Raw genomic sequence first — 26,598 nt, 5'->3', positions numbered from 1 at the left:
CCATTTTTGCATCACACTTTTGAAGTAATCCCAACTTGGAATAATTTTACTTAAAATGAACAAGAAAACCTTTGTTATATGTACTTATATTTTTAAGTAAAGAATGTTGCGTGAACTCAAATATTTAAGTATATATAACAAAGGTTTTGTTAAGCAAGGACACATTGCAACAAGCGTGTTGCTGTAGCCAATTTAACAATTGTATGGGATCTATTGGGGGAAGCTTACACCCCTAGCAGCAGCAAAATCTGATACAACAAGCATGTTGTATAATCACAGAACGTATTGCTAAAACTAGTGTAGTTTGGCGGGGGAAGCATACACTCTACAGCAATAGCTCTGACTAGTGGCAACAAACTGATACAACGAGCATGTTGTATAAATCACAAAACTTATTGCTAAACTAGTGTAGTTTGGCAGAGGAAGCATATACCCTACAGCAATAGCTCAGACTAACGGCAACAAAACTGATACAACTAGCATGTTTGTATAACCATAGGACTAGTATTAAAACTAGTGTAGTCCGGTCGGAGAAGCATACTGTACACCCTCTATAGCTCTGAGTCAGATGCAGTGCGCAGCTAAGCAATGAAATACAGTGTGCTTCCTCATTTATTAACATGATTTCTGCTCCCGTCCTACGGATTCCATCGGCTGTGGAGGTGAAGATGACGACTCCCATGATTCCACACTCCTTCACAGGACCATCAAGCTACGATGTTGTTAGTGTCACTGAAAACCAGACCTCTGTGGTGAATGTACTGAGTATTTTGCACAAGTATGTTACCGATATCTAGATAGCTTTAGCCACAAGCATGTGGTAACTTTAACTCAGCATGTTGCAATAATCAGCAGAGATGTATAGTAACGAAGTAGAACTACTTCACTACTGTACTTTAGTAAAGTACAGATACAGCCTTTTAGTACTTGAGTATTATTTTTTTCTCCTACTTCCACTTTTACTTCAGTACATATTTTCGATGAGTTTAATACTTTTACTCCGATGCATTTTTTTATGTGCTGCATCGTTACTCGTTACAATTATAAAAATGTTACGAATCATTCCAAACCCACATTATCACTACCAGAGCGGTAGATGGCTCTGTCACCAGGTTTGATGAAGCTGGCCCAGCGAATCAAGCGATCAAGAAGACCGCGCGTGCTCCTATTCTGCCTTTCACTCTGCTGCCTGCCTCCATTGAGAACACTTGAGCTTTATTAATTTGTTTCGAGATGGAAGAACCAGAAACACCACCTTCAACTTCGAGTGATCGTGGCGGTGAGGGTGAGGAAGGAGACCAGAGTCCATGTTTTGATTTGTTGATTTATCTAGTGAAAGACTATAGAATTAAGTGCGTAACTGTTAGCCGTCATGAGGACGCCGACGCACTGAATCGTTCTTTGTTTAAATAGTTTAAAGTTATTATTAGATGTAATGCTATTACCTTGACAAACTATACATCATTAAAATGATATAAGACTCAAGTTTCAGTATTTGAGCACTATTTTATTCTGAGAAACTTATAGGGACAGTTATGTCTTAATTTGTGTCAGGAGTTATGTAATATAAAAAATAGTCGATCGCTTTAATATAAATTATGAGCGTCAGCCGCTCCCATTCAGAAAAAAAACTTCTGTGCGGTCGTCATGACAGCGCTTGACCAAACAACATCCCTCAGGGCTTTTAGCTAAAAAATGTGCAGATTTTGACAAATATGGATAGATTTCATAGGTTTATTATAAGGAATAATATTTATTGAAATTATAACCAAAATGGGACGATGTAATCATTAGAGGTCGACCGATTCATCGGTTTTGCCGATTAATCGGCACCGATAGTTGATTGGTGGAACTATCGTTATCGGCAAAAATACATACCGATAGTTTTTCCTGGTTTTGTCCGTTGCTGGAGCGGCTGAGAAGCGCGCGCTGTCATTCATTACACAGTAAGAGAGAGCTGAGAAGGGTCTGCTGGCATCATGCAGTACAAGAGCGGCCTCTAAAGATGTGTAATAAAAACTATCACTGATGCCTCGTGTTGTTTATTTCGACACGTGATGCTGCGTGCTGCACTGAGAGCACATGCTGCGCAGAGAGCGCTGACATTAGAAACGCGTTTAAAGCACTGACAGCTAAAATGTATGTATACAGTACATTTTGTCATATCATTATAAAGTGATTAATTTGTTGACTAAATGCTGCATTAGTAGAGAAAGAACAGCACAACAGTATGTTTGTTTGCCTTCAAGGCTGAGAGGATGCTAACATTAGTAGTACCTCAAGCGGTTAAAACACTGACAAAAATAAACGTAAGTCCGACCCGAATGTTTAATGTCACAATTGTTACCTCTATTTGCATTAGTTTATATCCAGCTGGTCACTTTTATGCATTGAATATGCAGAGAAGTTGCATATTTTAAGCTAGAGTCATAAGATAGCAAACTGATATGTTCATACAGCTGACAGAAACATATAAACAAATCAGAAAAGCATTCGATTTCGGTTATTTTTTCATCATCACTTTAATACATATTTTGTTATTTTGATTAGATAATCATCAAGTGTTTATAAAATAGAAGCAAAAGTGTGAGATTATACATTTAATATTTATGTCATTTTAATGCTCTGGCGTTGTAGATATTTAAGCATGACTGTTTGGATTTATATGAAATGATAACACAATAAAATTACATATGTAACATTAACTAAGGTTAATAACTGCTGTATAAGGATTATTCATTATTTGTTAATTAACATGTACTAATACATTTTTAAATTAAGGTTTTTATTTGTTAACCATAGTTAATGCACTATCAAACTAACATGAATGATCAAGGTGCAATTGTATTGCTCAAATATTATACCGATCAAATTTTGTTACTTTTTATTCAAGTTGGCTTGAAAAAGAACAGTTAAACAGTTATATTTTGAATGTAACTGGTTTTATTTGTTATTTAGAGTATTACTTTTTGTTTCAGTTTGAATGAATGTCTTTTATTGACTTCAATATTTATTCATATTATATATTTATTTCATTTAGCATGTTTTCATGGTTCAATACAGTTTTATTATTTTTATAATAAAGTTCAGCACTGTTTTACTTGGAGTGTTATGTTTGTTTTTATCCAGTATCAATTTTAAAAACTATCGGTTGATTAATCGGTTATCGGCAAGTATGGCCCAACCTAGCTATCGTTATCGGTAAAATCCACTATCGGTCGACCTCTAGTAATCATTATGAGCGCTGGATACTCTGATGTAGCCTACTGTGTTTTCAGTCCATACTGGCAGCCTGAGGGCGCCCTATGCACATTTAGTCCATATGTGGAACACATGAAGAAGAGCCATTCCAGGAACTCCCTGACATAAAGCTTCCAGAGATCACTGTTACATGCTGATAAATACTCAATACATTGTGGAGAAAAAAGGCACAAGCAGGGAAGAGAAGAGAGGGATGCTTTAAAGGGGGAAGGGACATATTTGATCTGTTTTTGTTTACAAAGAGTTAAGCTCAGTGTTTTAAGGTGTTCTTGTACATTCCTGTCCTTGTACTGCTGCTTCAGCCAAATTAATTGAGTCCTAAACATTTGAAATAATATAAATAATATGATGTTTAAACTTTTGACTGTTTTCTTTAATAACTTCATAACTCAATACTTGTACTTTTACTTTCAGTACTTGAGTAGTACATTTTAAAATAAACTACTTGCAATACTTAAGTACAAAAAATGTTGAATACTTTAGTACTTCTAACCTAGAAGTTATACTTTTATGATTTTTTGAATACTTTCTGAAATGTTTCCTTATTCAAGAAATGCATTTGATACAGTTTATATGTGAGGTGAACTTTGAGAAAAGAAATTAGGGACTGAAACCCTATGAATAGCCTGTGAATAGCCAGTCGTTCGTAGCTATAATGCAGACAAAAGAAATGCATATTTAGAGCCATAGCCAGGCTGGAGAGGTGTGAATGTGTGCAGGGTGAGACTGAGACTGAATGGGGCTCGTTTGCACCACAAAACAATAGAGACAATAAGACTGGATAGATGCTTAGAAGATGGCAATAAACATCAGAAGCATTAGCGTCAAATCAAAATAAAGTCACATGACATGGTCTTGAAAAACATTTAACTAAATACAGAGTTTTGGACCTATTATCTTCAGATTTTAAACATAAAATGTTTAGACATGTGGCTTTAGCTGTAGTGCATTTCTAGATTGCTCCAGTGCCAACTTCAATTTTATTTTCATGAGGATGTTTCATAAAAATTAATTTCTAATAACTTTACAAAACTTTGAAGCTATTTATAACAATTTTTGTCATTATGACAATAATTAATTCTACATTTACAATAAACTGCCAGGTGTCCGCTTTCAAATGAGATCATTGTGCTTTTAGTACAAAGGGTTCATGAACTGTATCTGTTTCAGTTTGGGTATGTCATTTCTGGGGATTTTTTAAAAGTGGGGGTGCAGCTTAACAGGTTAAAGAACACTTCAACTTCTACTCAAGTCACTTTTTTGATAGAGCACTTGTACTTTTACTCAAGTCTGGGTCTCTAGTACTTTATATATCTCTGATAATCAGATAAAGAATAAAGAACAGGCATTTTTCCAATGCAACCAGATAAGCATAAAACAAAGCTTGATTACTATAGCATTTTGCTGAGGACAGTATGCGCAAAATACTAGAAGCCGAAGTAACAAGCATATATTCGATAACATTGCACTAGCAACCACCATACAGTACTTTTATACACAGCTTAAATATACCACAATGTTGAATTTCAGCCTATAAAAATACAAGGCCTTAAAAAACAGTGCATTAAAATGAAAGCACGGTATACAATACACTATAACTTTAAAGGAACACGCTGACTTTTTTGGACTTTAGCTTATTCCGAGTGCCTTTGTTGTAGTGAATGGGACCGGGTACTGCCATCGATGGCAAGGCTTGATGACAATGAAAATCTTTGCGTCACTAAGACGGAGGATCACTGCCCTAATACACCTGGCAGTTGTCGATTTTTTTCCCCGTTGTGACTTGATCAACTGGAAGAAACGCTCCATGCCGAGTGAACCTAATGGATAGCTGTCCACCAAGTAAGTGATTTTGTAATAATCATCATGCATAGTTCAATGCATGTAGTATAGCCATGCCATACAGTTTGTCTATACACAAATGTGACCTTGTTATTGTACACGCTGTGACTGTACAAATCACAATGTGTAAATATGAAAATGTTGGCGTTATTTTGTCACTTATTGGGATAGGTATGCTAGCTGGAGCCGTTTAACAAGCATGTCGCCAATTCCCTGATATCTTTTAGCAATGAGTATTAAAAAGGACTTAGCTTAGCTTTGTGAAGACTTTCAGAGATGAATGGAGAATGAATCACGTCGACTCCTGTGTCAATAATGCAGTGATGCGAGCAGCAATGCAGACTGAGGTCACTTCCAAATCAGTCAACTTATGATCAATGCGGTAAATCTTGTGTTTAAGTTTAAGATGAATCTGAGGAGAAATCCTTGTGGGGATCGAATTATGCTGAATTCCTGATTGCACGATTCCTTGTGAGATGATGTTGTTTGCCTGCCGAATTTTGCCATTTAATTAGCTCCTGAGAAACGTGATAGCAGCTGATAATACTGAAGGAGCTTATATATGTAGATAGGCGTCATATTCCTATAGGTAGATGTGGATCAGCTGAGAGTCAGCTGATGCGAGCTTGACTTTGAACTGCCAGAACTAATGCTACACTTGATGTTTACCGAAAGAATATTATAAAGGAATAAATGGCAACCTTAAAAATTCTGCAATGATCTGGAATAAAAAAAATTGAGTGTCACGAATACCTGATAATCTTTAAGATCTGAAATAAAACATTTTGAGTGTCATGAATACCTGATAATATTTCAGAACTGAAATAAAACAGTTTGTGTCATGAGTACCTGATAATCTTTAGGCCCAATCCCAATTCTATTTTATACCCCTTCGCCTACCCCTTACCCTTGCCCCTTGAAACAGAGTGGCAAGGCGTAGGGGTGAAAATATTCCCCTAAGAAATGGGACACCACTACTACACCGTTACACGTCATTATACGTCGTTGCTAGCGCCTACGTCACAGGATGCGCCAATGTTTATCACAAACTTCCAAGATGACGTCGTCAGCTGTAATCTTGCGTGAGTTACAGCTATTTTTTTGCATTTTTCTTTCTGAAGTTCGCAGAAAACAACGGAGATGACGATATCTTTGATATCGTTTCCCAGTGAAAGGAAGGATACATAAATGGACACTTAGCGGCCTATCCTACCCTATCCTACCCCATAAGTCATTGCGTGCCGTTGACGACAGCATTTATTTATTTATTTTTAAAGGCGTCCGAGACTAGAGATCGGTGGTGGACAGCAAATTCACATTAAAAAGCGAGTATTATGTTTTCATTTACTCATATAGATAGCGAAACCAGAGTTAAAGTTTATTATAAACTTCATCTTAACTCCTTCGTCACCATTGCGTGGCTTCATTTGTCAGGTAGTTTTAGGCAAAACTTGATGACCACTACTACACCATTACACGTCATTATACGTCGTTGCTAGCGCCTACGTCACAGGATGCGCCAATGTTTATCACAAACTTCCAAGATGACGTCGTCAGCTGTAATCTTGCGTGAGTTACAGCTATTTTTTTTGCATTTTTCTTCTGAAGTTCGCAGAAAACAACGGAGATGACGATATCTTTGACACCTAATGCTGCGTTCACACCAAACGCGAATAGAGCGTCTGGCACAAGTGATTTCAATGTTAAGTCTGGAGGTCTTGCGGCACGATTGAGGCGTTTAGCGCGACGCGGTGGACGCGAATTCGCCTCATTCGCATGTCCACTTCGCCTCAAACTTTTGCTTTTTACACGCGTCATATTGTTAACGAACTTTAGCGATTTTTTTGCAACCGTTTCTTTGAAGAACATGACCGTAAATATGAACACAAGATTGAATGTGACATAAAGAAAATGATTATTGGCAATCATGTTGCCTCTGTAGCCGGTGTATGCAGGTACATTTCTCATACCCCTTCGTTTGAAGTGTGGTCCCGAAATATCTTCGTTTCAAGGGCTATCTGGCCCTTCCCCCTACCCCTACCCCTCCAACCAAAAGAGAATCGAGACAACCCTACCCCTTCACGGGAACGTGCAAAACGGAGGGGTAGGGCCAAGGGGTAGGGGCAAGGGGTGAATTGGGATTGAGCCTTAATGGTTGAAGCTTGGTTGGGATTTCTCTTGCTGTAGAAATAAACGGATTCAATGGGGTTTTTGTCCTTCATGCCGTGATCCAGATCAACCACCTGAGCTTGTGAGAACATGAGTGATTCACTAAACAATTCTGTTTTATTTCAGTGTAAAAACATGCATCTGCAGTCCCACTTTTCCTGTTGATTCCTTTATAAGGCACTGCTACATGACCCGAGCCACTCCATTCAACCTCTCAGTCAGGCCCGGGGTGGGGAATTGGGAGAATTCACGGTGGGCCACTTCATTTTTGGGCCGTTCGAGGAAATTATTATTATTTTATTTTTTTACATTGTCACGTTAGTTACATTAGGCTACACACGTTCCGCATTCTGACACCGCAGCTCGCAGCCTCTGCATGGGATGTACCATGTGAGGGAGTTCTCCCATCCCCTCCCATAGAGTTGGTTGGGTCCATAGCCCAACTTTTCCAAAACATTAGCTGTGTCCCAATGTGAAGGCTGCATCCTCTGAAGGCCGTATTTGAAGGGCAATTGCGTCACAGTGGCGCGATGAAGGACGTCCCAATTCAAAGGCTGCATCCTTGGAAGGTCGCATTTGAAGGCCGATTGCGTCACCGCGGCGCGATGAAGGCTGTCCCAATTCAATTCTGCATCCTTCGAAGGCCGTATTCGAAGGACGGTTGCGTCATCGCGCCGCGACGAAGGCTACCCTGATTCAAAAGCGACGCCAAATGCGCCCTTCGTTTCCCAGTGAAAGGAAGGATACATAAATGGACACTTAGCGGCCTATCCTACCCTATCCTACCCCATAAGTCATTGCGTGCCGTTGACGACAGCATTTATTTATTTATTTTTAAAGGCGTCCGAGACTAGAGATCGGTGGTGGACAGCAAATTCACATTTAAAAGTGAGTATTATGTTTTCATTTACTCATATAGATAGCGAAACCAGAGTTAAAGTTTATTATAAACTTCATCTTAACTCCTTCGTCACCATTGCGTGGCTTCATTTGTCAGGTAGTTTTAGGCAAAACTTGTGGTAATAACATTATTAGTTTAACAACCTCTATTTGCACTAGTCTATCTCACTTGTGTATTATAAGAAATATCGCTCACCCTATAAAGCCTAAAACAATAAGAAAAGCAGTAGATAAGGCAATGAGGTTTCACTTGTATGTGTTTTTGTAGTGCTGTCATGCAAGCTATGTGTTTTTAACCAAATTTGAGTATACAGAAATATTAAGTATATTTTCCATGTCTTGATGTGTCATATTTTGCAGTGTTAACAATGCACTTAAGATTGCACCCCTGTGTTAAGTACCCTTTTCTGCTTTTGTAGAACAATTCAGGAAAAAATTAATACACACATCTTTGCTGAAATGTATTGTGCTGTTGTTGTTAACAAGCCATGGTTAGTTTGCTATGCCTTAGGATTGTGAGGGTGTGAGTGGGAAACCCACTGCTGAAACTTGGCCCTGGTTTGTCCTCATGGATGAGGTGTTGGGACAGAGGCATTGCACCAACCCCTGTCCTCATTGCCTCAATCCCTGAGGACACACCAGGGCCGAGTTCAGCAGTGTGTGACAAGAAGAGGAGGAGCCAGGGGCAGCACCAGCACCAGCACCAGCACCAGCACCCGCAGCAGCACCACGAAGAAGGCGAGACAGAGAGGACGAGTTTTTGGACTTGATTAGAGAAGACATGGGACTGCAGAGGCGAGGAGAGCACAGGAGAGGATGGACAGGCTGTTTTCTCTTCTTGAAAGAATGATTGAGAAATATATATATATACTGTATATATACTGTGTACAGTCATAATTTCTACATGAAACAAATTCTAATATACCTTTTTCCCCCAACTATTTACAACATACGTTAAACATCTCAAAATCAACATAAACATTTAAATTTACAGTACATAAAATAAGAAAAAATGATGTAGACTTTTATTCAGCTGAGTGGTAGACCCTGGTGTGCTGCTGGACCGGGATGGGCTCCACAATAGAGACCCTGGTAAGGCCTCCTGCTGGTGGGACATCATCTGGGATGGGCTCCAGAGTGTTTGAGTGCATATTTTCACTATCCACTAAGTTGTCTACCAACAGGTTTGCAGGGCTGACTCATGGAATAAATATTGAGATACTTTATTACACTAAAGTACTTTTAATAACCACTAATACCGCATTGGGGAAAAACTACTAGTCATATATTTCAAACCAAGTAAAATTGTCTTGCATACTCTAATGTACTTAAGGCATCAAGAGTAAAAGTAAAGGAATTCTGGAGGAAAAAAAACCTTGTCAGGGTTTTTATGATGTTTTGCATTTATATTACTGCATATGTTGCATTTTACCTCTGAATATTTTCAAGGTTGATACATTTAAACTATTTACTTTTGTGTAGTTTAATGTAAAACAATGCATCATATTGTAAAATAAGACAATTTTGTAGTGTTGCTGTCCTGTGTGGGAAAATTACTTCGAGTATTAACGAAGTATGTAGTTCCTTACATACCACCACTGGTTATTTTGAAAATTAAAGTAACAAAATGTAGGCCTATTGTCACAATATTAACAAATTGTTGCTAACTACAGCTCCGTCCCATTTCAAAGTGCGCATCTGAAGCGCTCGGAGCGGTCTAGCCTACGGACGATTGTTCTTGTCGCCTAGCAACAGTGACTGACAGCTGCCGATGAAGAGCGGGAGTAACATTCGCACTGGACTTTTTATATTCAACTGGGTTTTATATTCAAATAGGGTTGAAAACCTGTGTAAATATATTTACCATGGTCTATTTATGTGCATAATAAAAATAATACACTAGCCTACAAAATCGCATCAAGGTAAGATATTTGAATCGTCGGCTAAGCCAAAAGTACATGACCTGAAACATCCTTACCATGTCCTCCAGTAAAATATAAAACATAAAAATGACAATAGCCAATTCTGGCTCCATAGCTGTTTACTCGATTATATCAAATGAATTATCAGGATGGCAGCATACTCTCGCACCTTCGCTTGGCGCCTGGAGCGATAATCGGGAACACCTGGCTGCGCAATTAGGAAATCCCACAAAGGCGACATGATGCGTCCTTCGGAGGACGCATAGGCTGCATCATTTGAAGTCCGCTGCCTTCGAAGGATGCAGTCTTTACATTGGGACACAGCTGTTTTCTCAGGTAGGCTACCGCGGCACCGCGTACTGATAGCTGGGCCGGCCCTACCATAACGGTATGCGTCAGGGAGGATGGATGAGAGGAAGAAGCCAGGAGGGGCTGAAAAAGCCAGGTTGAAAAAAAGAAAGGCATTGGAGGAGGATGCTGCCAAATGTGCCAAGCTTACAGATTTATTTTCAAGAGGACAAACACAAGTGGCAACAGATAAAGAGAGATAGGCTTAGTAATGATTAGCATTAGCAACGCTGCAACGTTATTATTTGGCTAATACCGTTGTAGCGTTGTCAATCTATTCACAAGCAAAACATAAAATGTAATTAAAATATTAGCCTTTTTGTATCACCCCAATACATGGCGATTCATAGACTTTGCAAATATTATGCAATTTAAATATTGATAACAAACCTCAAGCTTGATCTGTGTATGCAGTAAAATGACCTCTTAATTTTGTTTTGTAGCTTCTGAGCAGCAGATAAGCCAGTCCCCCGCTGAAAATGAGGAGGCCATGATGACTACAGGGACAGGTAGAGAGGATACCAGAGAATTAAAGAATTAAAGTTATTTAACCCTCAGGTTGTGTTCAAAATCCTATAACACCTTTTGTGTTCCCGGTCAAAAATGACCGGCCTACAAAAATAGCTTATAAATCACTTGTTATAATCACCCAACATTGGATTCAATCTTCAATACATTTGTAAATATTACATAAAATATGAAAAAAATTGGCACTGTTGATCACACTATAGTCTACTTAAAATTTTCACCAGGAAATTTGTTTTTAAAAACTTTTATTTTGTACAAAATGGCACATAGTCACACTTGTGGTGTTCCCAGTCAAAAATGACCGGCCTACAAAAAAAATAGCTTATAAATCTCTCATTATACTATATGATCACCCAATATTGGATTCAATCTTTTTGGCAACTTGTTTTCTTTCAATTAGGACTGTTTTTATATTTCTATTTGCATCTGATTAATCATAGGCCTCATTTATCTGAGAGTAGGTATCACATTTTTTTTTATTAAAAAAGCATTATTTTTGAATATTTTTGAATACATTTGGAAATATGAAATAAAATATGAAAACAATTGGCAGTGACGGCCCCCATGAGGTCTCATTCCAACAAATCCGGCCTACTGCCTAATCTGAGTCTGACACCCCTGGTATAGCCTATGCCCTTCTGCCCTTTTTGTTATGCAATACAGGTGAGTCAGATGCTGAAAGAGCAGATATAGAGACAGCATCCAGTGAGACAACAGCCTGGCAAGAGATCCCAGAGGCACAGGCAGATGCAAGTGTAGATGAGCCTATCATTTTGATTATTTTGCTCACCCTCAAGCACAGGATCTAGACACATTTTTCAATTACCATCCTCAGCAGCCCACAAAACACCACCTACTAGCTAAAGTTTTTCACAGCAAGCATGGCACCAACCTCAAGTGGTTGACATACAGTGAAAAAACACAATCACTGTATTGTTCTCTGTGTTTGGCATTTGCACCTGATGCATGTGATAATCAATTGTTTTTGTCTTAATTAGCAGCAATTCAAATGTGATATTGTTATTGTACAATAGTTTAGTAAAGGAGTAAATGTTTTATAGATACAATGTTGGTTGTTTTTACCAATGAAAATAGTATCTACGAAGCAACAGTGGAACTGTTGTGCATCTCTGTGGAACATACTGTGGTGATTCATTTGTACATGAATCTGCATTGAGAATCTATTGCTGATCACTGATTTGTGGGGTTTAATTGTAGTGAACATTTTTTTGTAATAGTGTTTTTTTTTTTTTTTACAAAATATATTAATGAATGACTGGCTGAACTTTTTAAATCAATGATTAAAATATTTACTTTTATTAATATTTTTTTAAGAGCATCATGTGTTAAATTATTTAATATCTTCATATTAAATGTATATCTAAAAATTGTCATTTATTGAGTCTCATATTAATTTAAATGTTTTTTTCTGTTGTGCGAAACAAAACATGTATGTTTATGTAATAGATATTGTTTTTTTGTGTGTGTTTGTGTGCAATAAAGACTTTTTGTTTTGTTTCATGTCGCTGCTGTCAAGGTGAAAGCGGTTCATGTCGGTTCTGCAAGTGAAACCATTGAAATCAGGGGAGTACCAGTGGAAATGCAAACTTGCTACATTGCTGATCACACCGATCGAATCAAGCTGCATTTGTGGGAGACCCAAGCGGGAGCGTTGGTGATTGGTAAATCATATGAGATTACCAATCTCTCCACTAGGGAGTTTGCAGGTGACTTATATGTGACAACCACTCGGTCTACACAAATGAAAGATGTGCCAGCTATTTCTGATCTGGGCATAGACTTAACATTTACAGTTGATGAAGGAGAAGTTACAATACTGACTGGTGAAATCAATGGTGTCGAGGTCACTATCCATCGCTGCTGTGTCAAGTGTCATGCTTGGCAGGCTGACTTTGATGCAAAAGCAAAGTTTAACTGTTGTGTAAAATGTGGGCTGCTACAAAGGATGGTCAGTTTTCAGCCAACGGTGACTGCAAAAATCTCTGTGTCAGGTGACTTTGGGGAAGATGAGTTGAATCTGTCGAATTCAGTTTTGAAGAATCATCTAGAGGAAAAGGGACTGGGCGACTTGCTTTTGGATGCGCAGAATGTTGAGGAGTATTTACTGGAAATGGGGATGTGTTCATTCAAGATGCAGAAGAGTGTTGTGATTGCAGTTGGCAAGGTGAAGAATGATGGAAAGGCTGAAGCTGAAGGTGATCCTGAAGGTGAAGATTTGCTTGGAGAAGGTCAGGAAGGTGAGATGGAAAGTTGGTTTGACGAGTCTGCTGAAATAGAAAGTGAGGTCTTGTTGGCTGAGACTGTGCCAACTGAAGCTAAGAGATTGTTGGACAAACCTGTATCAAATGAAGCTGACAATTTGCCAGATAAACCTGCCAACTGAAAGTGTGAAGCACTAAAACAGTGAGTGAGCATGTTGGTTTATTAATGTTATGGGATCCTTCGGATGAATTGCTGTTAATTTATTTAATGTCTTTTCTTTTAGGATCCCCAGTTGAACATTTAAATAACTTTTATTTTTTTATTAACAATTTAAGGGTAGTGGGGACATTTATGGGATCCTTTACTTAAACGGACGAATTGCTGTTAATTGATTTAATGTCTTTTCTTTTAGGATCCTCAGTTGAACATTTAAAGAACTTTTATTTTTTTTTATCAACAGGGGAGTGGGGACATTATTTGCAAAGTTTGTTTTGAACGTGTTGATCTATAACTTGGTTAATTTAATAAATATGCTGCCATTATTGATATTTTTGTTTCAAATTTGTTATAAACATTTATTTTTATTTATATAGTACATTTTTCATGTACAATTTGTGTTCAGATTTGTTTTGAAAACTTTTGAAGATACTTTATTTAAAGCCCAATATATTATTTAACATATTTTTTTAAGGTGTTCTTTTATTAAATTGTGGGCATTATTTTATCCTAGTGCATTTTATAACATTTAATTGTTCCAATAAAAGTTATTTTACAATGTTTGAGTGTTTGTGGTGTTTTATAGTATCAGTATGAAGAGGGTGTAATATTTTTTGGGGATCAGCTTTAGAATTGGTTATGTTTCTTTCTTTTTTTTTTTTTTTTTATCTGGGGTATTTATACATTTTGCAGTAGATTATGTTGTAGTTTCTGTTTATGAAATTCTTCAGGCAAGTTGGAACTAAAGTCTGCAAGACAATGTTATTCCTGGACTGACTTTAGACATTCCTGTATTGGATCAGCTGTCAGCAGAGCTTTACTGTTTCAAGAAAGAGGAATCTGTTTAATAATTTTAATAAATTTGCTAATTTACATTTGTTATTAAAAAATCATAGTAACTTCAAAATGAAATACAGTATGGTTTTATCATGGTATTTGTAGTAAAAACATAGGATTTACAAAATAATTATTGTTATTGTATTAAAACCGTGGTTAATTTGTAGTTAATATGGTTTTACTATAAAAAACATAATTAAATCATTGTTCAGTGTGTAGAAACTATTGGTTTTAGTACAGTATGAATATATTAACTACGGATTTAGCTGTTTTCTACTGTCAAAGGGGTCATGACATGGTTTTTTCTTTTCTTTTATTGTGTTCCCTTAGGTGCAATTATAGTATTACTATAGTTTTTTGGACAAAAAACGTTTAAAATTTAGTGATTTATGACCTTTTCCCACCCTTTTTCTCATGCTCTGATTCAAACAGTCTGTTTTAGGGTGTTTCCCCTTTAAGAGTTCAGTGTTAACACCCACTGTTATGATTGGATAACGTCAGTGCCTATGCATCAATTGTTAAAGGGATAGTTCACTTTGAAATTAAATTTTGGTATGTTTTAGCTTACCTCAAGGGCATCCAAGATGTAGGTGTCTTTTTTTCCGCAGTAGTTTCAAGTTTGATATTTTTAGGTCAAACCGTTCTTGTCTGTCAGTCGTATAATGCAGGTCTGTGGTCACGGTCTCAAAGAGCAAGCACAGAGTCCAAATTAAAACAATTCCCTGTCGTTCTAAATTAAACAATTCCCCATTGTAAGTACACATTGATGGCCTAAGACACGAAACTAGCGGTTTGTGTGAGAAAACGAACAGTATTTATATCGTTTTTACCTCTTATACACAGCCACATCCAAGTGATCTGAGGGCGCGGGTGCTTCCTAGTGTGTGATGTGTACGCAGACTGGTGCATAGATGTCGCATTAAAGACATTCGTTCCAATGAACTGCTGTAGACAAAGCGACATCTAGTGTATATATCTATGCACCAGTCTGCATACACGTCAGATCAGATCACTTGGACGCAGTGTATATTATTCAAACATGTTGTTTGTCCACAGCCAGGAAGAGCACATCTGCGTGTCGTGACATCCCAATCTTCTTGTAAATAGACCCACTCGCTGCACTTCGACTGAACACATGTGAAGCGCGTGACAGATGCGATGATGAAATGAGGCTAGTTATCTTGCGCTTGAAGCGTAGTTGTCTACGCTGGAGGCGGTCATATGCAAACGACTGCTACGTCACTTCGTACCGTGACGTCACTTCATACCATGGATCCAGAACGAGCTGTATTTAGAGCTTGATTAAATAAATGATTTGTTTATAATGGGGAGGACGTCTTAAGCTATGAAACTTGCAGGACGTTTTAATGGTACAAAGACCTCTTATATACCAAAAGATCAAGGCAAATTTGGTTTCTCATGTCATGACCCCTTAAATAATTTTATTGTTGAGAAGGTCGATGAAAATTGCTTCAGCTCCAGACAAAGATTTACAGGTCACAGTGTAAACGTTACAGTTTGGTGCTATTTCGCTTCAAACGCTCACTTTATACGCGCGTCCTATTCGCTTTGGACGCGCAAACGGATTCAAAATGTTCAAGCGTCGAACTAGACACGATGTGTGCGAATTTGACGCTCTATTCGCGTTTGGTGTGAACGCATAATGAACAGGCTGTGATGTCAAGATTGCAATGCTGGAATGCGTGTGTGTGTATGTGTGTGTGTGTGTCAGAGAGAGGCGCAGGCACGATCGAATCATTCAGCACAACATTGCTAACATTTGTTATCTCGGCTATTTACAGATACGTTAATGAAGCTAGTGACATGATGTACAACGCAGCTAGAAGCTAGGCTAACGTTACATTAGAGATGTTAAAGATAACGTTCAAATACGTTGTTGACTTACCTTAGAACATATGTAGACATCCTTGTTTAATTTATCCACGTTTAGTTGGTGTTGTGGTCTACCGCATAACTTAATACAAAGAGACACTTGGCTCATTGTGTTTGGGGGCGTGGCTTAGCCATAGGTCAATTATGTGTTTTCCCATGATATTTCCCTTGATTGAATCAGCAATGCCAATCATTTGTAAATTAATCTTTCTTTTAAAGTTGGTTCTTTCTCTATTTAATTGGCCAAATTCTTTTGCAATTTAGTTTGAATCGATTTCTGAATTGGAAACTTATTGAAACACAGAAACTACTCCTGATGAGTAATGTCTGTAATATTTTAACAATGGTGTCGGTCTCTTGAAGACCTGAACAATCCTAGAGTGCACCTTTAGGTAATTTGACCATCGCAATTGCTACTTTTTTCTTTAGATTTATTTTAGCATAATATCCATTGAAGTGTGCTTGCTTTGATGTTGTATTTTATTTTCAGTTTTGTGAAATGCTCTTTCTTTAATATTTTTAAACATTATTTTCATTTATTAGAAGATAAACTAATGCACAAAATAAAGGAAGGACCATCACATTTATTAGATAATAGATAATAAATCATTACTTCACCATTGCTGTTACTGCAGTACAGTTTATTTGTCAGTGTCTGACAACAAGATTAAACATACAAACACAAACATTTTTTCATAAAATAATAACCCATGTTTTCCCAGAATCACACACAAAAAAGTAACCTCCTAAATCTAAACCTCCTAAATCTAAACCTCTTAAAGTAACCTCCTAAATCCTAAGAAAAGGTGAACGATCAGATGTAGGACAAATAATTCCTTAATCAATTCAATCCATAAAAATATGTAACCAGACCTCTACTCTACACACACACACAAAAACACACACCCAAAATATGAAATAATCCATCAATTACCTATATCTATCAATCACCCAACAAACCTGTCAAAGCATAACCCTTTACCATCCTCTACGTTTAGTTGCTAACAGAGTCTATAACCAGCATCCAACACCACATTTTGTGAATAAGCAAATAGAGCTGCTCAAACAATTTATATCAGTAGTTATGGTCAAATATTCTACTGTATATGTGAAGAACTGAAATATCCCAACAGGCAGCACTTCAGTTTTACCCAAGGTCAACTCATTTTAAAAGCAGTGATTGGCTTTGTTTCACACATTATAAATCAATGACAAGTTCATCCTCTGACTGAATAAAAATGCAATTCCCATTATATAATTAACACGCCTTGATTTTAAAATATTTTCCATTATACTTTCATAATCTGTATATTTCTTCAATAGCACAGACATGATCTTTCACCTCCTTGATGATAAAGTGTCTCAGTAGTTCATTCATTACACAAACCGACTCTGCAGCCATAAACTTTAGAGACACAGGGTTCAAAATTGTCTTTACATATCTCAAATCCTCAAAAAACATTTTAAGAATGTTTAAAAATGTTAGAAAAGTTTTTTTGTTGTTGTTTTTTTTTTGGAAAAAATGTTTTTGATTTAGTCTCAGAGAAGAATTATATGTCAATAATTCAGCTGCCTAGGGGAGTCCAAAATGTTCTGTACACCAGATCTGAAAGCACTTCTCAGCCTCTTCCACCTTCTTCTTCTCCTCCATCTTATCTTCAGCTGTCTGATCATCAGTTCTTCTGTAATAAACTCTGACAAGCTCTTCATTAAACTTCTTTGGCAGAAAACTGGACAACTGTCAACACAAGACAAATATCACACACAATGAGTTTTATAAAGAGACTCCATCATAGAGTAAATGAAGTACACTGCAAACTTCACTGAGCCGAACAAGACAAAGTTAAAGCTCCAGTCTAATTGGTTTAACAACAGAACATTTATAAAGATTATGCAATGATCTGAAATAAAACAGTTTGAGTGTCATGAATACCTGATAATCTTTAATAGTAGAAGCTTGGTTAGGATTCCTCTTGCTGTAGAAATAAACATATTCAATGGGGTTTTTGTCCTTCATGCCGTGATCCAGATCAACCACCTGAGCTTGTGAGAACATGAGATTCACTAAACAATTCTGTTTTATTTCAGTGTAAAAACATGTATCAGTCACTAAACGCATGTAATCTGGTTTAAGTTTGTAAATCAGCTCTGAAATAAGATATAACTTACATAAACTGGTAATTCTTCAGCGTTCAGAGAAACGGTCGGGTCAGTGGGTTTGTACTTCTGCACTGCAGCTTTCCATGATTTCATCAGAATATCCTGGATTTGCAGATTTGAGAGGGTTTGTTAGTTTTATAGGGTTAATCAAACAGTAAATCAGTGTTTTTCAGTTTCTGTTCAACCTTTGACTTGTGTTCCTCAGTCAGATGAGCTTCTCCCACAAACTTTGGCAGTTTTCTCCTGACGATCTTGTCCAGGATGTTTCTGGATTCCTGCAGGTTTTCAGCAGTGGAGGACGAGATCTGCTCAAAGATCTCATCTGACACAACAACAGAAAATTCATTATTATACATGTTATTTCACGATATGTCCTGAGACACATAACCAAATGTCTCAAAAGAGAGAATATGTTTAACGTGATTATGGTAATCCGGTATATCTTTAGCTCTTTTAGCTTTGAGTTTACATGTTTTTCACCTGTTTTTTGAGCTGACCTGTGAGTTTGCTGTATTCCTCTGCTGTATTTATGGCTTCAGAAATCTTCAGCATATCTTTAGGTTTCTCTTTAGGTTTCCCTTCAGGTTTCTCTTCAGGTTTCCCTTCAGGTTTCTCTTCAGGTTTCCCTTCAGGGTTCTCTTCATGTTTCTCTTCAGGTTTCCCTTCAGGTTTCTCTTCAGGTTTCCCTACAGGTTTCCCTTCAGGGTTCTCTTCATGTTTCTCTTCAGGTTTCCCTACAGGTTTCTCTTCAGGTTTCCCTACAGGTTTCTCTTCAGGTTTCCCTTCAGGTTTCTCTTCAGGTTTCCCTTCAGGGTTCTCTTCATGTTTCTCTTCAGGTTTCCCTACAGGTTTCTCTTCAGGTTTCCCTTCAGGTTTCTCTTCAGGTTTCCCTTCAGGGTTCTCTTCATGTTTCTCTTCAGGTTTCCCTACAGGTTTCTCTTCAGGTTTCCCTTCAGGGTTCTCTTCAGGTTTCTCTTCAGGTTTCTCTTCAGGTTTCTCTTCAGGTTTCCCTTCATGAAGATCACGATCAGCTAGTACGAGTGCTTCTGCAAACCTAACACATTTGAGTTAGTGTTTCCAACATGTATAAGAATCAGTCTAATGCTGAATTTGTGTTAGAAGAATAAGTCATGCAGCAGGTTAAATATTATGAAATGTCATAATCACTGCAAACAGAGAGACTCACATCTCTTCAATGATGTTGCAGATCTTGTGCTGGTAGGCCTGGCGATGGAGAGTGTATCGAGTGCGAAACATGTCATAAACATTATCTGCCTCCTGTTAGACACACAAACACCAGAGTCACAGATCCAGTTCCCATAATGCAGTGTTCACATTCAACAGCTAATGTCACTTTTTAGATGAATCTTGAATAGACTCAGAATGTCATACATTCAGTATGTGTGTGTGTCTTTGATTAGTAATAGTGTGTGATAATTGAATCAGGCACCTTGTCTCTAAAGCAGATGTGATTTCTCCCGTTCACTTTACAGACTCGAGCGAAGTTCAGCAGACGCTGATGGTCAAAACTGTTTCGAATGCCGAGGTGATGACAGTCTCTGAGAAATAAACATTAAATATAAATATAAAAAGGATATGTAAATGAGAGGATAATTTGGCTCAAAGTTATAATAGATTCTACATCATAGTACCATCTGTGCAAAATGCCTTATAATATGTACCGTGCAAAATAGTCCCATTTGTCCACATCAATGCCGTTCTGTTTGTTTGCCACAATCTCATACAGGAAGGATTTGTCTTTGCCCTTATATGTCCACTGAAAATAAAAGCAAAGGCTACACTGTTAGACCTTACCAGGTTTTTTTTTACAGTAAAAATACAGGCAACACTGTTGCCAGTAATTTACTGTTAATTGTACAGTTCTTTACTGTAATCTACAGTAAGTTATTGTAAAATGCACTAAATTAAAACTTGTGTTAACTAATTTCACTGGCAGAAACCAACTGCCTTAAATTGACCAACTGTCATTTAAACGTATTAACTAAAATGTATAATGCATTAATAATGTGAGCAAAGTATTACTGTGAACTTCTTTCATTTGAGACCACTAAAAAACTATTGAACATAAAGAGATTTCCACTGGACCAGCAACTACACAGTCACCGCCTGTTAAATAAAGCAACATGCAGCAAATCATCACTGTTTGTAGATCTTCTCCAGGACTGAAGCACAGGCTCTACTCTTCTGCACAATGGTGACCCAAAAATACATTTTACAGTAAACTAGTATATACCTGTTTTAAACCTTAGTTTATTACTGTTATAATACATTTTGTGGGTGTGTCTTTTCATCTTACACTGTTAACCATTTCAACCCCACAGGAAAATCCACACTACAAAGAGTAAAAAGTAGCATTGAGACAGTGTTGCAGTGAGATAATTAAGGGAATATGTAAGTGATTGTTGAGCATTAGTGATGAACACCTGCTGTTAATAAGCAGAATCACTGAAGAAAAGAGAAACACAAGAACAGAAAATAGAGAAACACTGACAACTGACCTCCAGGCCTTACACATTATTACACTTATTATTAACCAGTATGACTTTATTTATGTCATACATCTACAGAAGTTGTTATTAAGATGTTTAATGGGAAATGTTTTGTTTGAAGTTACCATTATAGAGATCAGTGTGTGCTTTAGTTGGGTTCTGGACTCTTGACTTTTTAACATTAGTTTCTCTCTTGCTGCTTGAACATTGTTTTTGCAGATTGCACTTGGATATACACACATCATTTGATAGAGTGTTTGCAGTTATATTGATTATGATGCCAAAATCATTATATAACCTGTGCAATCACTAACCTCATTCAGAGCTTAACCCGGTATCAAAAGAGTTTAATTGTTACTGTTAAACTACAGCGAGTTATAATGATGATTTATTTTACACATCATGCACAACCAAAGAAACAGAGCTACACTGTATTACAGAAACACATAGATATCACAAATTAGCATGTGAATCTCAACAATAATGGCAATATATATATATTTTTTTTATGCAGCAGTGCATGCTGGAAGTTTTATGCTATCCTGGAACCCAGCATGCATTGAGACATGATACTTTTTATTGTCACCATTGTTGAGATTAATGTGCTGATTGATGATGTCTGTGTGTGTCTGAGTTAAGCAAGAGTTTGACATGTTTTAATGCACTATATGATTTCAATATCCTTCAGAATAACTTTTTACAGAAATATTGCTGTATTTCAGGTTGTATATGAACAGATATACCATAATTATTATATAACCATAATTCAAAGCTTATATACTGGATGAGAACAGAGAATCAGACATGTCCAGGATGATTATGGCATCATCTCAACAGCCTAAAACACCTGATCATCTTCCTCTTGACTTTTTCTTGCCATAATAAATGTGTTTTATAAACTCACAGTTAAAGGAGCCAGAGATAAACTAAAGTTATAAAGTCAAGGGTCAAGAGCCCAACTAAAGCAAATACTGATCTCCATCATGGTGACAACAAACTTTATTATTTTCAATAAAATATCAACAACTAAATATCTGTTAATCAGAGGTGGAAAGTCCAGGGGTCAGAAAGTAAAAGTCCTGCCATATATTTATTCCACCCATGAACTCACACAGCAAAAACTCCAGTGTTAAATGAACTCTCCTGGGAGTTTATTTGGCTCCAGACTCAAGAGTGTTAAAGTTAATGAGATAATTTAGTGATTGATTGAGTGATGATTGACCATTATTGACCATTATTATTATTAGTTGGGCTTTTGATCCTTAAACTAATAACCTTAGATTTAGTTTGGCTGTTGTATCTGAGTTATAACTCTCAGATGAACAAAGAGAAAAGCTGATCAGGTGGTGTTGGTTATGCTTTGACATAATCATCATTTGACCTAAATCACAAAACTCTTTTAGTGAGTTAGGTTTACCTTGTTGATTACAGCAGCCTGTGTTTCTACAGTATACTATTGTCAGCATTTTCAACATAATTGAAAAGATTTCTTAAAAGTTGTTCTGATCAAACAACTTAGATAAAGTATTTTATTTGGACACACAGACATCAATAATCAGCCTGTGATTCTCAACAATGGTGACAATAACAAAGCATGTTGCAGTGCATTCTGGGTGCCACCAATCAAAACTCATTCATGCATTGCGGTATGAATACAATTTGATCTGAATTGTCTTAGTAATTTACTTCTCCTAATTAGGGGCCAAGCCCCGAAGGGGCTATGGCACCTATTGTATCTGTTAGTTTTCTTATTATTATTATTATTATTATTCTTCTTCCTCCTCTTGAAGTCTATGGCAGCCCTATGAACCATACATAGGAAAATGATGAAATTTGGCACACTTGTAGTAATGGTAATGAAAAGTAATTGTAGCAATTTTTGAGTCTCTAGGTCCAACTCTATAGCGCCACCAGCAGTTCAAAAATTCAACATTGAAATGGTTATAACTTTTGAACCCTTTGATCTAGAAAAATGAAACTTAGTACACCTGATTCATCTCATCATGCTGATTAGAACCAATATCTTACATTAAGACTCCGCCCATTACAGTAGTGGCCATTTTGAAAAGTACAGTATGCAGTTTTTTTGCTACTCCTCCTTCAAAATTGGTCTAATTTTGTCCAAACATGTACTCAAATGATCTTCGGACTGAGCCGCATAAAAGTACTGTCCCCGATTTTTTTTATTCTTCTCTGATCAAAAGTTATGACGTCGCAAACTTAACGAGGTCGACCCAAAATTGGTTCAGAAGCTATAGCTCGGCCAAACTTTGATCAATCGAAACGAAAATTGGTACACTTCATCGGAAGCATGATCTGAGGTTCCATGCCAAAGTTGGGAACAGCGCCACCTACGGGTCATGAGATATGGAAAATGCATATTTTGGCCAATAACTTATGAACAGTTTGTCAGAAAATTATAAACTTGGTGTCTATCGATTCCTTGGGTCATGACAAATCCGTGGATATCGATTTTGCCATGATGGGATGTACCACGTGTCCGCCATTTTGAATGATGTCATAATTTGCAATATCTTTTAAACTATTTGAAATTTCTTCACCAAATTTGGTATGGATCATCATTAGCATGGCCCGAAGGTACCTGAGAAATTTGATCACAGCGCCACCTAGTGTTCCAGAGATATCATTGTTTTTTGAAAAAACGCTTATAACTTTTGCTAACATTGCTTGAAATTTGATTTCTTTATGTCAATATATTCCTTGGCTTATGCCGATTTCAACGATATCTCATATGTTATTTATCAACAATGTGACTGGCCGCCATATTGGAGTGAATGTAAAACAGTTTTTTCGCTACTCCTCCTTCAAAATTGGTCTAATTTTGTCCAAACATGTACTCAAATGATCTTCGGACTGAGCCGCATAAAAGTACTGTCCCCGATTTTTTTGCTATACTGGAAAAAAAAAGTTATGATGTCGCAAACTTAATGAGGTCAACCCATAATTGGTTCAGAGGCTGTAACTTGTGAACAGTTTGTCACAAAATCATAAAATTGGTGTCTATCGATTCCTTGCGTCATGTCGAATCTGAGGATATCTATTTTGCCAGCATTGGATGTACCACATCATAAGCTATATTAGCATTAAGTTAGCTTAGCATGCTAATCTCGTTAACATGATTTTGTGTGCTCATTCACACACTGAAGCCTCTCCTCTGCAGCTTTGTAAAACATGTCCTCTGGGTGGCGCAAGTGGTTCAACCATGCGTCATGAATCCCGAACCATTGTGGTCGTGGGTTCGAGACCAGTGTGGGGCGACTTTGAAATTGTGTATAAAATAATAATTTAAATTCCTTCCGGCTCTGCACTGCTGTTGGTGCTTAAATGCTAGCTGTGCTGCTGTAATTGATGTGCTTACTGTGCTTGATGTACATTAAATTTCTGATGTTTTGCTCTTCTGGCTCCGCATTGCGCTACAGCGGCTGTTGCTTGCTCTGCCTTGCAGGGCTTGGCCCCGTATTGCTGCTTGCAGCTATATTTATTATTAGGGGCCAAGCCCCGAAGGGGCTATGGCACCTATTGTATCTGTTAGTTTTCTTATTAGGGGCCAAGCCCCGAAGGGGCTATGGCACCTATTGTATCTGTTAGTTTTCTTATTAGGGGCCAAGCCCCGAAGGGGCTATGGCACCTATTGTATCTGTTAGTTTTCTTATTATTAGGGGCCAAGCCCCGAAGGGGCTATGGCACCTATTGTATCTGTTAGTTTTCTTATTATTATTAGGGGCCAAGCCCCGAAGGGGCTATGGCACCTATTGTATCTGTTAGTTTTCTTATTATTATTATTATTATTATTCTTCTTCCTCCTCTTGAAGTCTATGGCAGCCCTATGAACCATACATAGGAAAATGATGAAATTTGGCACACTTGTAGTGATGGTAATGAAAAGTAATTGTAGCAATTTTTGAGTCTCTAGGTCCAACTCTATAGCGCCACCAGCAGTTCAAAAATTCAACATTGAAATGGTTATAACTTTTGAACCCTTTGATCTAGAAAAATGAAACTTAGTACACCTGATTCATCTCATCATGCTGATTAGAACCAATATCTTACATTAAGACTCCGCCCATTACAGTAGTGGCCATTTTGAAAAGTACAGTATGCAGTTTTTTTGCTACTCCTCCTTCAAAATTGGTCTAATTTTGTCCAAACATGTACTCAAATGATCTTCGGACTGAGCCGCATAAAAGTACTGTCCCCGATTTTTTTTATTCTTCTCTGATCAAAAGTTATGACGTCGCAAACTTAACGAGGTCGACCCAAAATTGGTTCAGAAGCTATAGCTCGGCCAAACTTTGATCAATCGAAACGAAAATTGGTACACTTCATCGGAAGCATGATCTGAGGTTCCATGCCAAAGTTGGGAACAGCGCCACCTACGGGTCATGAGATATGGAAAATGCATATTTTGGCCAATAACTTATGAACAGTTTGTCAGAAAATTATAAACTTGGTGTCTATCGATTCCTTGGGTCATGACAAATCCGTGGATATCGATTTTGCCATGATGGGATGTACCACGTGTCCGCCATTTTGAATGATGTCATAATTTGCAATATCTTTTAAACTATTTGAAATTTCTTCACCAAATTTGGTATGGATCATCATTAGCATGGCCCGAAGGTACCTGAGAAATTTGATCACAGCGCCACCTAGTGTTCCAGAGATATCATTGTTTTTTGAAAAAACGCTTATAACTTTTGCTAACATTGCTTGAAATTTGATTTCTTTATGTCAATATATTCCTTGGCTTATGCCGATTTCAACGATATCTCATATGTTATTTATCAACAATGTGACTGGCCGCCATATTGGAGTGAATGTAAAACAGTTTTTTCGCTACTCCTCCTTCAAAATTGGTCTAATTTTGTCCAAACATGTACTCAAATGATCTTCGGACTGAGCCGCATAAAAGTACTGTCCCCGATTTTTTTGCTATACTCGAAAAAAAAAGTTATGATGTCGCAAACTTAATGAGGTCAACCCATAATTGGTTCAGAGGCTGTAACTTGTGAACAGTTTGTCACAAAATCATAAAATTGGTGTCTATCGATTCCTTGCGTCATGTCGAATCTGAGGATATCTATTTTGCCAGCATTGGATGTACCACATCATAAGCTATATTAGCATTAAGTTAGCTTAGCATGCTAATCTCGTTAACATGATTTTGTGTGCTCATTCACACACTGAAGCCTCTCCTCTGCAGCTTTGTAAAACATGTCCTCTGGGTGGCGCAAGTGGTTCAACCATGCGTCATGAATCCCGAACCATTGTGGTCGTGGGTTCGAGACCAGTGTGGGGCGACTTTGAAATTGTGTATAAAATAATAATTTAAATTCCTTCCGGCTCTGCACTGCTGTTGGTGCTTAAATGCTAGCTGTGCTGCTGTAATTGATGTGCTTACTGTGCTTGATGTACATTAAATTTCTGATGTTTTGCTCTTCTGGCTCCGCATTGCGCTACAGCGGCTGTTGCTTGCTCTGCCTTGCAGGGCTTGGCCCCGTATTGCTGCTTGCAGCTATATTTGAATATTATTTTTGTCACCATTGTTGAGATTCATACACTGAATCTTGATGTCTGCGTGTGCCTGAAAAAAAAAGAGAGTTTTTTTTTATTTATATATATATATATATATATATATATATATATATATCAGAACAACTTTTAAGAAATCATAGTATTGAAAAATCTGGATCTTATGTTACAACTCAGTTACAGCAGCCAAACAAAATCTAAAGTTACACGTTTAAAGGTCAACTGCCCAACTAAAT

At 37.4% G+C, this 26,598-nt stretch overlaps 1 protein-coding gene across 1 annotated transcript in view; it reads right to left on the bottom strand.

Moving 5' to 3' along the window:
* Positions 1-16,704: 16,704 nt before the first annotated feature.
* Positions 16,705-26,598, bottom strand: part of LOC311077571 (deoxynucleoside triphosphate triphosphohydrolase SAMHD1-like) — a 30,342-nt gene continuing 20,448 nt past the window's right edge. The window contains exons 8-15 of the mRNA XM_084106100.1: positions 19,982-20,076; positions 19,750-19,858; positions 19,486-19,577; positions 18,797-19,353; positions 18,485-18,621; positions 18,309-18,401; positions 18,073-18,177; positions 16,705-17,877 (exon numbers count right to left, since the gene is read on the bottom strand). Coding sequence (XP_083962226.1) covers positions 17,713-17,877; positions 18,073-18,177; positions 18,309-18,401; positions 18,485-18,621; positions 18,797-19,353; positions 19,486-19,577; positions 19,750-19,858; positions 19,982-20,076 — 1,353 coding nt within the window. The 3' untranslated portion in view covers positions 16,705-17,712. The remainder of the gene's footprint in view (positions 17,878-18,072; positions 18,178-18,308; positions 18,402-18,484; positions 18,622-18,796; positions 19,354-19,485; positions 19,578-19,749; positions 19,859-19,981; positions 20,077-26,598) is intronic.

Source organism: Abramis brama, assembly GCF_963993115.1.
Source record: "Abramis brama genome assembly, chromosome: 2".
Classification (NCBI taxonomy): domain Eukaryota; kingdom Metazoa; phylum Chordata; class Actinopteri; order Cypriniformes; family Leuciscidae; genus Abramis; species Abramis brama.
Note: the sequence above shows the minus strand (reverse complement) of the source record. Positions and strands in the feature narration are given on the sequence as shown.